The sequence below is a fragment of the Myotis nattereri genome (assembly GCF_964212035.1).
Source record: "Myotis nattereri genome assembly, chromosome: 3".
NCBI lineage: Eukaryota > Metazoa > Chordata > Mammalia > Chiroptera > Vespertilionidae > Myotis > Myotis nattereri.
Window position 1 is genome coordinate 205,380,175 of NC_138077.1, and position 14,562 is coordinate 205,394,736.

General features: G+C 49.6%; 1 protein-coding gene across 2 annotated transcripts in view; it reads left to right on the forward strand.

Annotated features, from left to right (window-relative positions):
• The window catches only part of CAPZB (capping actin protein of muscle Z-line subunit beta), a 125,038-nt gene that overhangs the window by 76,819 nt on the left and 33,657 nt on the right, over positions 1-14,562 (forward strand). For both annotated transcript variants that reach the window (XM_081086823.1, XM_081086822.1), the window contains exons 3-4: positions 10,102-10,223; positions 14,368-14,481. In XM_081086823.1, coding sequence (XP_080942949.1) covers positions 10,102-10,223; positions 14,368-14,481 — 236 coding nt within the window. The remainder of the gene's footprint in view (positions 1-10,101; positions 10,224-14,367; positions 14,482-14,562) is intronic.

A 14,562-nucleotide genomic window follows, 5' to 3' on the forward strand; every position in this document is an offset into this window, starting at 1 on the left:
TGATTTCTGTGCTGACGAGGAAAAAGCCACTGCTTGTTCAGGGTATACCCCACATAACGTGGTGAACAGCGCTGGCCCCGTCCCCACTCAGACACACACACAGCACCCACAGCACCCACAGCACCACTTGAAAGGAACAGCAGCATCCTGGAATTTTGGAGGACTGTTGGGCTGTTCAGAGGTTTGTGGTCTTGAGAGTTTGGGGAGAGCAAGTGGTGGAAAGAGCCAGGTCTCTGGTTTGTGACTCAGTGGCTGCCTGGCTCTGAGCCTCTGCTGCTGCTTCACAAGATCGTTAGCCTCCCCAGGTGGCTGTCAGGACCCCTGGAGTGGGGTGTACTAGGCTGGAGTCCCTGATCACCAGGAAGCCTCAGAAGTGGTGGTGAGGTTGCTTGTGACCTCAGACACTCGCTGTCTCTAGAAACCTCCTTCCTCCTCTTGGGATCTGAGAAAACCCTCTTGTACTTCAGGGTATTTTGTGGGCTTTCAAAATCCAAAATGCTTCCTGAGTTGCCATCACCCATGTTTGGCCCAGCTTTATGATTCCTTGTTACGTTTCGCCATGCTGTCCCTTTACTGCCAGCTGAACACACGTGATTTCCCTGGGTGTCACCTACGCTGTGACACACGGAGAGTATCCAGCGGTCTGTCCTCATCCATGAGGGGCTCTCCAGGTCAGGGGCAAAGAGCAATTGCTGTATCCCTTCTTGTCAAAGATTTCCCTATCAGAAACTTACCTCTGTATTTCCATGGTGGTAGCCCACTCCCAGCTATATGGGAGGCTTAACCGTGGTTTGCACACGTTTTGTAAAGCCTGAAGCTGGGCCTACACCTGAGCTCCCAGGGATGAAGTGGGCCGATTTTTCCATTACCGGTGGTTTTTAGGAGAGAGGTTCACGCTGACCTAATCATGAAAACCCCCCTTTGCCAAGTACTTCTGTCTGCCACCCGTCAGTTGATGGTTCTTGCAGCTTAAATATTTTGTCTCTGGGTTACTTGCCAGGGCAACATACTAGAGGTGGGCCCCTGCTGAGTGGTTGAAGGCTCCAGCTCTGGTGGTTGTGTGGGTGTCATTGAATCTGGCGCTAAGATACAGGGTGGAGATCCCCTCCTACCCATGAAATTACAGTGTCTTAGCCAAAAGACTGTTATAAATGAGCTGTTTTCATGTATTCTTACCTTATTCCCTAAAAGATTTGAGGTGACATAAGAATGCAGCCAATGCAACAGTACTTCAACAACCTAGACTGAGAAATCAGGCCGGGGCTGTCCCGGAAGAGGGTCGCGGCTCTGTCCCCGCTCTCAAGGAAAGGCTGTCACTGGGCTTCAGGTGGCACCACAAGGAGCATAAGGACAGGCCCAGCCCGATAGGCCCCAGCAGCGTGGTTGTCCACAATCTTATGGTGCAGAGCTTGAATCTCCCTCCAAACTTGGGGGACCAGTGGTCAGGGTGCTGCAGCGCCATCCCAGGACTCTCCCTCTCCCCCAGCAGTCCCATCTCTAGGAGAGACACTGGAGAACATTTGGGGAGCTGGCTTCCCACTGGACAGCTGTGGACTTCAAAAGATCAGACCTCAACCTGAGTGACCTGCTTTTCCACAATTCAGCATGGTTCCACTAACACTTAGGAGGCCCCACCTACGCAGGCACAAGCTCCCCGCCCTGAGGAAAGACACCATCTCGGGTCTGTGTGGAGCTGTAAGAGCTCAGACAGGGAATTGCCTCCTGTCAGGCGGCTTTGGGAACGAGCCTGAGAGGCAGACCTTGAAGGACACTGAGGGTCATTAGGTGGCACTGGGGGAAAGACCATGTCCCTGGTGGAGAAAGTGGCCGTGGAGTGGAGAGTCCAGACTGTTGGGTGAAAGGGCAGGGATGAGACCTTTAGACTGCAGTGAGGACCCTGAGCCCAATCGGTGAGCCTCCCTGTCCGCTGTCCTCAGGATTGCCTGCCCTGGATATGATGGCTTCTAATACCAGCTCGGTGGCTCTGCAATTCTCAGCACCGAGTCCAAGATAGTGTATCTGGTGAATGTGCTGCCTCTGGCTTCTGAAGTCGCTTGTGTATTGTGCTCTATCCCTCAGGGACAGTCCTTAATTAAGAGTAGCAGGTGGCTTAGAGAGACCCTGACTTCTCTCTGCAGACACAGGTGTTGAGCTGTGCTCCTGGCCAGGGAACGGTTAATTCAATTAGGCTCCCAGCCCTGGTTCATCCCTTCAAGGAAGTATAAGGTTACACGTGGACAACAGGAGCCTTGTGTGTGCCTGTGGTTGACTCACATGCAGTGATTTTAATTTCTCCTTTCAATTTGTCCTTTTTGTTCTGCCCCTTCCTTTAGAAAACCTCTGGCCTCTTACTCCAGGCTATGAGCTTCCAAAGGGCAGAGCTTTTGAGTCTTGAGTCTGAATGCCTGAAACCCAGGAAGTTTGCCTTTGTGTATTATTTATCTCTGGGGTGGTTTGGGGCACCTGCCTAAGAAAAGAAAGAGGGGGGCTTATTGTTTCTTGAGACAGCTCTTTGTTATTAATGGCATGTGAAAATCAATTTCTAAGTAGAAGAAAACATTTGTTGGTCAAAACAAATTCCTGATGTTGGCCCTGTTGGCCAGCTTCCTTTGTGTTAGACCTGCAGTGAGAACCAGTGCTCAGCCTGCTGGTGTAGGTTGGGTGCCAGTGTCTCGAATCTGAGGTGCGCAGCGCATGCGTTTTAATGTTTCTGAAATCGGGAAGTTGCTCTTTACTCTTCACGTGCATATTAGTGGTGTTCTCATTAGTGGTACATCTTGCAGATTACAGTCTTCAAATGAAGACTACAGTCTGCGCTTAAAGAATGTCATTCTGAGTCGGCTGATAGCTTAATTAGAATACAGGCTGGGTCTCATATATTATTGACACCCCTGACATGTACAGCCGTAATGAAGATTGTACATTTTCTCCTGTTAAAAAATGGGGCAGGACTCGATCTGAAATAGGGCACCCCTGGTGTGAGCTGTTGGGTGGAAGCCTGAGAGGACTTCAGTCCAGCCTGTCAAAGTGCCCGCTTCTCACCAGGCTCTGTGCTGGGTGGTGGGCGCAGGTCCCTGCCTGCAGCCCCTTCCTGGTGCCAGCTCCTGGTGTCTGCTCTGGCCTGGCACCTGGAGGAGAGGCCTTGGCCCACTCAGACCCGGAGTTCTCCCCCATTGGCTTCTCACCCCTTTCCTCTGAGCCTAACTGAATGGTGGGAGCTTTGTTGACCTGGTGACTCTGACTTTGGAAGGGCTGGGCCAGAGTTCTGAATTTAGATTCCAGTCCCACTCCACCCCTCGGTAGCTCCGTGGGCCCACCAGGTGCTGGGGTCGTGCACCGGCCTTCCCTCAGAATGAGGTGCTCAGTAACATCAGCTGGTATGGCTTTTATCCTGTGGTGACAAGTCCTGATGCCTCTTGGGGGCATTCCTTGTTTCCTGTCTTTGGTGACTGGAACGCACTTTGTGAGAGCAGGGTCGCATGTGTCTATCCTGTCTGCTGCCGAATCCGCTGAACACGTGCCCGAGGTGGGCACTCAGCATTTATTGAGTGGAATTCATTTCTCTTCGAGGCGGGTGTTGTAGCCCCCAGTTCTGAGCTTTGGGAAGTTTACACTCAGTCAGGAAGTGGCAGGCCAAGGATTTGAACACATGTTTGATTTCAAGGCTGGTGTTTTCCAGAATGCCACACTGTAGATGGTTTCTGACACTGGTGTGTGTTGCTGAAAACACTATTTTCTTTTTTTAATTTAAAAATGAAATAAGGCAGAAGTTCGGGGCCTTGGAAAAAAAATAAAAGGAACCGATTGTAAGCAGAGACCTCTGCTGGCCACAGGGAGGGAGCTCCGGTACCTGATGCTTTGCTGCCTCCAGGGAGTGGGCTGTTGTGACTGGGGGGAGTGCGGCCAGGACTGCCCAGCCATGATTTCACTAACATTACTCATCTGAGTGTGCGACCCAGTGAACAGGGTCTGGTTTTGATTCTTATCTCTCTGGTGGCGGGCTCTCAGCCAGCAGGCAGATCAAAAGATGGAATGTGTTCATTTGGCCATTTTTTAAAAAACCGAGTTACAAGGGTGCCCTTCTTAAAGACAGGGCGCCGTGGATTAGATTATCCGTGGAGTTGGACTGGTCTGGCTTGTGTGCTTTTTTAAGGGTTCGTCTCAAGTTTCTTTTTCTGGTTGAACAATTTTTTTCAACATTAATAACTAATGGAGAAGGGAAGAGGCAAAGTAGAACCATATGGCGGCACAAACACAAACCTCACTTGTGGCCGGAAACGTCTGATTTGTATCTCTTTTCATGTGATCAGCTGTTGGGTTAGATAGTAGAAAAGTATTCTGTTTTGGAGCAATAGCAAGATGCGATTTTTTTTTAACCTGGCTTTACTGTTTCACATGTCCTTTCTTAGACATAGCTCGTAGTTCTGTGACTGGGGGCCAGTTATTTCTCTCAGGTCCTGTTTCCCCCTCCTTTAAAATAGGAATGGGAACCGGGTCTACATATAGGACTGTTTCGAGGATTGCAGGAGGGATGGAGGTAGAGTGTATAGTGCCACAGTGCCTGGCATGCACTGCCCGTTGTGGGCTATGACATCCTCCTCATCTTTTCCTCATTATTATTAAGGTGTCATTGAGGCCGTTGCTAATTGCATCCTAACCTCTTCTTGCTTCTGAGATTTTTCTTTCTGCCCAAGCTCACTTTCTTTCCCTTTCCCTCGGTCTTTTCCATGGCCCCCTGGGCACCAGTGAGCAGAAGAGTATCAGTGAGGAAGGGCTTGGCGGCTCCTGCTCCCTGGGATGTTGTGGCTGTGGAGAAATGGATGGAGCCCTGAGCCCACCAGCAGACCCGAGGGCAGAGACGCTGCCCTGGCCAGTGCAGCGTTGTTTATTATTCCGTGTCATTTGGAATTAATTTTAAATACCCCCAACAAGCTGGATTGGTCTGACACCTTGGTGTTATCTGACCGCTCCTTACAAAGGTTGGTAAGCAGCTCAGATGAGCAGTTTGGACAGAAACCATTCGCCCTAGGGCACTGGCACCAGCCACAGGTGGTGGCTAGAGGCCCCCTTGGCTTCAGAGTCAGCGGAGCCCATGATACACGCACCCCAGAGTGAACTCTCGGCTTTGTGTGGACTTGTCCTTTCTTTTAAATTGCTATGCAAGCTCATGATCCGTGAGACTTACTGTGATTTCTTCCACTGTTCTAAGCATTTGACATGACCAGGAGGGCGGGGGTAGGGTTGGGGATGAGTGTAGGAGGGGGTCATTGAGTAACTGACTAGATTACAGAGGTAAACTGCCTTTTGTCTGGGTTTATAATGAGACCTCGGATCACAAGACTAATACTCACTTCAGAAGTCTGCAGATATACTGGAGCACTCGTGTGCGTGTCACTGGGCTGGTGCTAGGGGACCGGTCTCTGCTCTGTAGTGAATGTTAAATCGTGAGGACGGAGTAGAATGATAGCTAATGGCAATATTAGAACTTCCATCCTTTGGCATTTGGGATTTAGTTGACATCAGTGTTACTGCAGGAAATCCAAAGAATGTGACATCTTGATAAAGAAATTAGAGTTTGGGCTGGGCCCTAAAGGATGGTAGGATTTGAAAGAGGAGGGGCGTAGAGTGCCAGATTTAGCAAGTGAAAATGTATGTTCTATGTAACATTTGAGACAAACTCAACACTAAATGTTATTCATCACTTATCTGAAACTAAAATTTAATTGGCCAATCCATTATTTTATCCTAAATGGAGAGGCTTTGTAGTGGAAGAACATATCTGCAAGTGAGTGTTCAGGGAGCAGTGAGTAGGCAGTGTGGTGGTTTGAGAGGGTTCAGGCAGAAGTGGAGGAGTGAGGTGGGAGGATGGGTGAGATGGGAGGAGGAGTGGTGAGGAGGGAGGGTGGGTGAGGTGCGAGGGTGGGTGAGGTGGGGTGGGAGTAAGGTTTTGGTGCCAGGTCATGACTAATGCACCCTTGGGCAGCTGCTCTGTGCACAAGTCTGTAAGCACACTGTAGTCCGTACTTTGTATTCCACATGATGACAGTAAGATTATTCCTCCAGAGCATTTTATCTTGGAGCAAAGAAACAGGACTGATGGAGGGAAAGAGAATACAAAAATATTCCACCTTCAGAGTTTATCCAAAAGGTGAGAATTGTATAAAGAATCAGTCAGCCTTATATCCCAGGTGCTTTGCACGGCAGGACAAATCATACGCTATTCTTGAGTTCTATATGTTTTTCTGTGCACTGCCTTTTTTTTAGCGACACTTCAGATGTATGTTTTTCTGAAGCTGATTAGTACCTGGCCATGAACTTTGACAGATCTTCAAGGGTGGCTGGACCTAGGACCTCAGACAATATCTCAGGGGCTCCCCAGTGCTCAGAAGCTCGGGCCGGTGCCCCCCTGATGCCCGCTGCAGCCTAGGACCCTCACCCCATCCCAGCTTCCCTGGCAGAGAGAAGGAAAGCATGCACCTTCCCGTAGTCCCTGGAGAGGATTCCCAGGAGAGCTCCTTCCCTGAATAAGCCCAGGCTGTTTAGGCTGCGGCCCTCTGCTGCCCCATGGCCGGTGGTGGGGGATCAGCCTTGCTCAAACTACATGGAATGAGGAGTTCTGTGCCGAGAAAAGGAAAGGCAGGCTGAGCAGGTGACAAGAGTGGCTATTGATGACAGCTGGTATCACAGAGCAACTCCTTGCACTGTTGCCTTAGTCTGCTTTGCCTGTGCTTTGAAGGGCATGAGTTACAAAGTGGGAGGATCCCTTCCGTCCTTTACACTGATCTGATCTACTTGGACATGTGGGGCACACTGGATCCCATTTTCTAGATCAAGGGCTGCTGCTCTCCCCCCCCCCCCCGCGCCCCCCCCCCCCCCACACACACGCAAGAAACATAAAAAAGGGGGAGGTGGAGTAGGTAATTCATTGGGTTGTCACCCTTTAAAACAAAAACAAAATAAATCTCTGGTTTCATAAAATTAAGAACATCTTAAAGGGCAAGGGGGTTCTTCTGAAAAAGGTTGACTGCATTTAACTATGTGAAGAAATTAATGTCATCTAGATTAGTCTTTTCCTGAAGTGTTTTCACGGATGCAGGTCTGGTGTGGCTCACCTCCTGATCTTACCGTGTGGCCCGTCAGCAGCGGAGCACAGGCTGGAACCCAGGCCTCCTGCTCAGAGGTTGGCCCTCCAGGTCATGTGTGAATAAGATGCCAGGATTTAAATTAAAACTCCAGTTCTGTTTATCTAGAGCGTTTGTATGATGTCTCGGTTCCTATTTGTGAACCACAAGTGAAATTGGTCATTGCTGTCATCAAAATTCAGTTCTTTACAGTAAACTTTTTTCTTAAAGCCGATTGGTGTTTGGGAGGCTCCATGTTGTAAAACTCCCCCTTCCCTCCCAGATATATCGAGCACTTGCTGTGTGTCAAGCACTGCCAAAGGCACTGGGGATGGAACCACTAACAAGCCTGAAGTCCCTGCCCCAGTACATTCTAGCGAGGGAGACAGGCAACAAATTGAGAAAAAAATGTAATTCAATTCATGTAAGTGCCAGGAAGGAATTTTTCAAATAATTTTGATCTGTGGATTAACTTCTTGGATAGGAATGAAGTAACACCCATTTCATACCAAATCCCATTATCTTATAAGCTTTCCTGTGTTGGGAGACTTAGCTGCAAGCAGCATGACTGGTTGGAAAGGTGAAGCAGGTGGCTCCAGGTAGAACTGGGGTTAAGAAAAACGAGGTTCTCAGGGGCCCATTTTTATCCAGCACCTGAAACAATGTGGAAAATTCAAGCGTAATCTAGGCTAGTGTGGCCTAAGACTAACAGACAGCAGATGGCGCTGAGGACAACAGAGGGAGTGGGGGTATAAATATGTCAGCTACTAGTGTGCATGCTTTCTTTCCCCTACCCTGCACTGAATGCCGATGCATTCGCTCAGGTTCCCCCAAATCACAGTAGGTTGGTTTCTATTGTCCCCACTTTACAGGTGAGGAAATCCAGTCTTAGCAGAGAAGTAAAACGACTTACCCAAGGCCATAAGGCCAGTAAGCAGTGGACTGAGGAAGTCTGGCTACAGAGCCTGTTTGCTTAGTCTTCTGCATAATCCAGGATACATTGGGCCAATAGTCTCAGGGCCCCAACCAGTTAAAATGGGTTCTAGACACAAGTCAGGCCCCAACAGATAAGCCAAGGTAGCAGCCAACAGAATAAATAGAGACACTTCGGGAGAGGCAGGCCCATGGGTGCCCAGGGTTGTTTCACTGGGCCAACAACAGGAAGCCAGACCAGTTCCAGACCCCAGCTGCGTTGGGTGGAAGTTGTTAAAATCTCCCTTGCCTTGGCCAGGACTTTCTTCCGGGCTCTGAGGCCACCCAGAGCTGAGCGGGGTGAGGTGGGAGGGGGTTGTTTGCCACCAGAGTGTGCCTTGATGTGCACGGTCTTTCCTCTTAGCTGTCTGTAAACCAGAGTTTTGGTCAGAAGAGGGGATTTCTGTCTCTGCCCCTTGCTTCTTGTGTGGGCATTGGGCACCTTACTGACTCTGGGCCCCCAGTTCTCAAACCTATAAAATGGGGATAACACTTAACAACTTCACAGGATGAGGGGGAGCTGAAAGCAGACAATATGCCATCTGTAGAGAGCCTAGCCTGCTGTGATACACGGTAGACACTTGGAAATGGTAGTGGGGTTGCTATGATCAACACCAAAACTAACTTTGAAAACAGCCCCATTTGAGGGAGGGGGATCCGTTTTTGTTTGTCTCTTTGTTTGTTTGGTGGAGAGGGTACACAGGCGGGTGGTATATGGAGAAGGGATTCTGAAAATAAGCGGGTTGTATCCAGTGGTTAATGGTGTGCATACCTCTTGGTTGCTAGATGACAGGCTGCTCTGTGGAGAAGAAACGCGCCATTTCACTGAGGCCAGAATTGATGTGAGCTAGAAGGCAGGGCAACTGTCTTCTAGTTGTGCCAGACAGGGCCTTCCAGGCTGAGTTCTGCAGCACCGGGCTCAGCAGAGGTGCCCTGAGAAGCCCATGAGGCTGGGCGTCTGGGGTGGTGGCGGTCCCTGTCCCCATCGCTCTGGCGGTGGAAGGGTCTCCAGGAGAACACAGGAACTGCTGTAGCTGTCGGCCCCTCTGCCGAGCCGCTGTTCTGGGTGTCCTGGCCACATGATTTAACTTTTCCATTTGGAAGGGTTATTGGTGCAGTTGGCAGCCACTTTCCTGGTAAACGATATGGTGGGGCCTCCATAAACCCAGACCCATGAAACGAATGAAGTCGGCACATTGAAAATACAGCGTGGAAGTGACTCAAGCCTGAAGGAATCCACTTCTGAAAGTGCTGCCATCCCTTCCTGGAATATTTTGGTGGAAATTGATGTTTGGGTTGGGAAGAAGCAGCCAGTGGCCTGGTGACTAGCAGGACCATGCGTCACAGTTAGCAGCATTTGCCCCAAGACTCATCCCTGCCCGCCCCAGACCTCGGGCCCTCCTTCTCATTGAGGTGGTCCCAGGCAGGTCACCCTGGTATAAGCCGTCTAGGGCCCCGGGCTCTGGGGAGCTGGTGTGACCCTGTCTTTGCAGCAGGTAAGCTTGACTCTACAAGTCAGCCTGGTAATGCTTGGCCAGGGGCCTGGAAAGTATTGGAAACTGCTCCCAGCATGGGAGCCTGTGGGAGTTGGCCGCCATGGACGGGTTGCTCTTCTCAGAGTTCTGTGGATTCCTGTGTATTTAACATGTTTACCTTCTTCTCGGACTTCAGCTTGTACTTTGCCCACCGGAGACCAATACGAGCATATACATACTTAACTATACTAGACCACCCTGGCGACCAGGTAATTAAAGCACGCAGATTTGGAAGGAAGGCTGTATTGGAAATCACGCTCCACTGTAATTCAAGAACAGGTTTCTTTATAGAGGGACACAGTTGGTGTCAGACACATGTGGAAAAGAAAAGAACAGGCCCATAATTCTGGCAGGATACCAAGGGCCAGATGTTAAATATGCTGACCGTGATCTCGCTGTAGTTGCCGTTAGCCAGCCTGGATCTGATGTGTTATTTTAACCCCTGTTTCTGCCTTTTCCTTTCTCTCTGCCAGGTTCCCAGTCTATGTGAAGATCTCCTGTCTTCTGTTGACCAGCCACTGAAAATCGCCAGGGACAAAGTGGTGGGAAAGGATTACCTTTTGTGTGACTACAACAGAGACGGGGACTCCTATAGGTGAGCTCCTGCCCTTAGAGTGCAGCAGGCATGCCAGGCTGCACCCTGGGCAGTCAGTGCCATATGGCAGCACCTGGACTACCAGACTTTGACAGGCAACAGTCTACCAACCTTCTTTACATTTGTCCTTCTATCAGTCCTTCCTCCCTTTCTTCCTCCTTTCTTCCCTTTCCTCCCTGCAGTCAACCAGATGTTGTGGAGTACCTTCAGTCAGTATTGGAGATGCAGCATGAACAGAAGGCCTCTGCCCTGGGGGAGCTTACAGTCTAATGGGAAAGGGATGTGAGCAGTTTCATTATAATTCAGTCCTGCAACAGGCAAGATATAAGATGTGGATGTGATGGGGATCTGAGCACAGGGAGGGCCTGTGTGCTTAAGGGACATTTGAATGTAGCTTTGTCAAACAAATATACAACTCTCCTTTCTCTTTTCCATCACCATGCTGAGGGCAATAAATAACAAAAGTGAGATAAGCCCCTATTCTGGGTGATCACTGGTCTAGAACCAGAGATGTATCCAGCAGCTGATTATTGTATGATATGATTCATGCAGTCACTGCCAAGCTTATTCAGGGTTTGAGAGTAGCATAGAAGAAACCATGGTTGAGTCCAGGAGGGCTTCCCAAAGGAGGTGATGTTTGAGCTAGGTTTTTCATAGTTTATCTTATTTTTATTGATTTCAGAGAGGAAGGGAGAGGGAGAGATAGAAACATCAGTGATGAGAGAATCATTGATTAGCTGCTTCCTGAACACCCCACACTGGGGATCGAGCTCGCAATCCAGGCATGTGTCCTTGGCCGGAATCGAACCTGGGACCCTTCAATCCGCAGGCCAATGCTCTATCCACTGAGCCAAACCAGCTTGAGCTAGGTTTTTAAGGGTGTGTCGGGTCCCTTTTTGAGCTTCAAATGGAAGTTAGGTAGAGAATGTATTTTGGCCTAATCCAAGCCAGACCAGAGACTAGAGTTGAGAGGGTGAATAGTAGTCTGCTTGTAAAAGTTGAGCCAGCAGAGTTTGCAAGTGGATGGAGTATGAAGGGCAGTTGCAGGGCTTTGGGCCTGAGCAGTTGGAAGGTGGGGTCACTGTTTATTGAGGTGGAGAAGACTCTGGGACTTGCTGGTTTGGGGGCATTTTAAGCTCCAGATGCCCATTAGATGAATGTGGAGATGTCCAGTAGACTGTGGATAGCCTAGCCGCCTGGGTAGAGAGGGAGATGCAGGTGGGAGTCCCCAGCATAGAGTGGTGAAGCATCAGTGGTGAGCATAGGCCCAGGCCCAGTCCTAGCTGGGAACCTCCTAGGAAAGGGAGGACCATCCCTTAGAGAGGAAGACCCTTGAGATCCTAAGGACAAGCAGCCTCACCAGGCAGAGTTCAAAGAAGGCTTCCTGGAAGAGGTGAACCTTGAACTGAGTCATGCTTAATCAAGATCATTATGTTTCTTTTTTCCACCTGAAAACTCCAGCTTGCTGTGTGAGGCAGCTATTCCCCAGCAGCCTGTGGAAGGCTGGGATCATTTCCACGTCCATGCCAAAACCAAGATACCGGGGGACTTGGTGCCTGCCTCCCCTCCAGGTCATCCTGCCAGCTCCAACCTTCGTTCCTCAGGCATTGCAGAGGGGCCCAGGGACCTCAGCTGAAGAGGAACCTGGGGTGTCAGAGCCCAGGACTTTTCTTCCGTTTTCCCTCTTTTGATACAAAACTTCAAGGTCTTCTGATTTTCTCCACACATTTCCATCCTAACTGTTTGATCGTTTGCTTAAATAAGATCCTTATGGTGTGGCCGTTGCCAGCAGCACTGTTTGAAACCTGTTAGCTGAAACAAAAAGCATTCTCTGAGGGAAATGAAAGGCCTGACTTTTGAAATCTAAGTGTTCCTGTCCATCTGTCTTTTTTCAAATGGCCTCCATTTAAGCTCTTAAATGTGTTCTGAGTGCCCCTTCCACTAAGAATATTCTGGGTAATGTTATGATTTCCCCCCAGCTACAATTACCCCGGCTCCAGGACTAGCAGCTTGAAATGCTGTCGTCTGTGAGCCAGGAGAAATGTGAGTTACAGGCTTCTTGAAAATTCCAGGCCCCCAGTCTGCAAGAAAGATGGGCTCTTGTGTCTAAACAGGTCGCCTTTAAATGAGAGCCAGTTGGGGCGGGTCTTCCAGGCCCACAAGAAGACGATGGCCGTTTAACTGGGGAAACGAAGGGCTGAAGGCCAGAGCCTGAGTGTGTTGAGGAGACTCTAAGAGAGCACCTGCAGGGGAAGGGGGCTCGGATTCTCGCTCTCAGATTGTTTTCCACACCCACTGGCGAGTGGAACTACCAAGCCTAGTTTTCAAATCGGGAGGTGACTGCGCCCTTCAACTGCACCTTGTCTCTGGGTCTGCGGAGAGGCCTCAGCAGGAAATGCAGAAAGTTGCTCTGTGTCTGTTGGCTTGCAAGATCACAGCAACCAGCGAACCTGGGGGTCCTTTCTTCCCCACCCCGTGCTGTACGTCGCTGGCCCTTACTGCACACGGACTCGGTGCTAGGTGCTGGGGTGAAGGCAAATCGCACAGACTCGCTTCTCAGCGTTCTCTTGCAGTCTAGGGCGAGGGAAGGGTAGAATATGGTCAGAATCGACATCTGTGTGGCAGTGGGGACGGGGGAGGGAGGGAATGGTTACCTCTGCTTTGGGGGGTGGTATATAAGAATTGATTTATTCTTTGAACAGCACTTTTTAAAAATTAGCATGTGATTGAGTGCCAGGCACTGTTCTAGGTGCTGATCAAATGATGGAGGGCAAGACAAAAGATTTGCCCTGTTGGAGCTCAGGTTCTGGAGTTGGCTAGCTAAATTCAAATTAACTCAAATTAAATTAAACGAAAATTTCAGTCCCTCAAGTTGCATTGGCCACATGTACTCAGTAGCCACGCCAACTCATGGCTGCCATCTTGGACAGCATAGAGAACATTTCTGTTGTGATGGGAAGTCCTGTTGAGCAGCACTATTTTGAGGAATTAACCAGATAAGTCTGCCACCCTTGGAAGGGAGAGGTCTTCCCTACCTGCTGACATAGGATGCCTGGTGGGGTACCCGTTATTAAGAAGAGAGAGATTTGTGTCAGAATTTAAAATGGGTTCAGGAAACAGTGATACCTTTTTTCCTTAACATCCATCCCAAATTGAAAGGTTCCTTTGCGTTCTCAGTGATGTGAGGTGTGTTTTCAGCAGGAGAGACAGGAAAGGCAGTGTGGGTTTCTCACAGTGGACATATCAGGGTATAAAGGGCTTTGTCCGAGTTTCCCATTATCTTCTCCTTCCCATTCCGCTCACCTTCTTACTCTCTTTCCTTCTGTGAACCCCCAGCTCTCTGAACTCCACCTGCAGGATTTAATGAGCAGACACCTCCCTTATAACCCCCTTTCTAGTACTCTGATTAAATGCTTTCCTGATGTGGCAAATAACGCTTTTTAAAATGTGGCAAGTCTTTGGGCTGGCAAAGCAGAGACTGGTTCTCATTTAGCAGTCCTTGTGTATGGCCCTCGTGTTGGGAAAGCTGCCCTCTGTCCCCACGGAGAACTTGACCGCTCAGGTTTTCTTTTGTGTAATCCAGTCTCCATGGGGCCTAGTCTCTTGCCCACTTCCCTAACGACCGCTCTCTTCTTCATCCTTAACTGTGTAAGAAGGTCTTTGGAGTAAAAGTTTCCCCCGAGCTGCAGCAGGTCAGGAAGGAGAGAGGGGCATCTGTTAATCAACACAATGGTGAAAACGGGGACATTAGAAAGGGGGTCAGAAAGAAAGCACAGTTGTTGAACACTCACTCTGTACCAGGCTCTGGCCCAGGCATTTCGGATTGTATTTTCTCCTTTGCTCCTCACAACAGCACCATGGGGAGCAGATGGTAGCTTCATTTTACAAAGATATCACACCACTTGCCAGAAGTACACAGCTGGTGAGAGGTGGACCATGGGGCTCATACCCAAGAGGGCTGCTGCTGAGCCCTCTCTCTGCAATCCTCAAAAATGCTGGGTTTGTTGTCAGGGCCTGGAAAATCTTTCCTGTGGGTAGTGGCTTTTTCTCTGAAATTTTGGACAGCTGGGGCTTGGACTCATGGGTCACAGGTGGTGTCTCCCCAAAATGATACATGTCACCTCCTTCTCCTTCCTTCCTCCAGGTCACCATGGAGTAACAAGTATGACCCTCCCTTGGAAGATGGGGCCATGCCTTCTGCTCGGCTGAGGAAGCTGGAGGTGGAAGCCAACAATGCCTTTGACCAGTATCGAGACCTGTGAGTTACTTGCTCCCAGTGCACTCGGCTCTCACGGTTTGATAATCCATCATAAATCAGAGGGGGCCAGGCCGATAGACT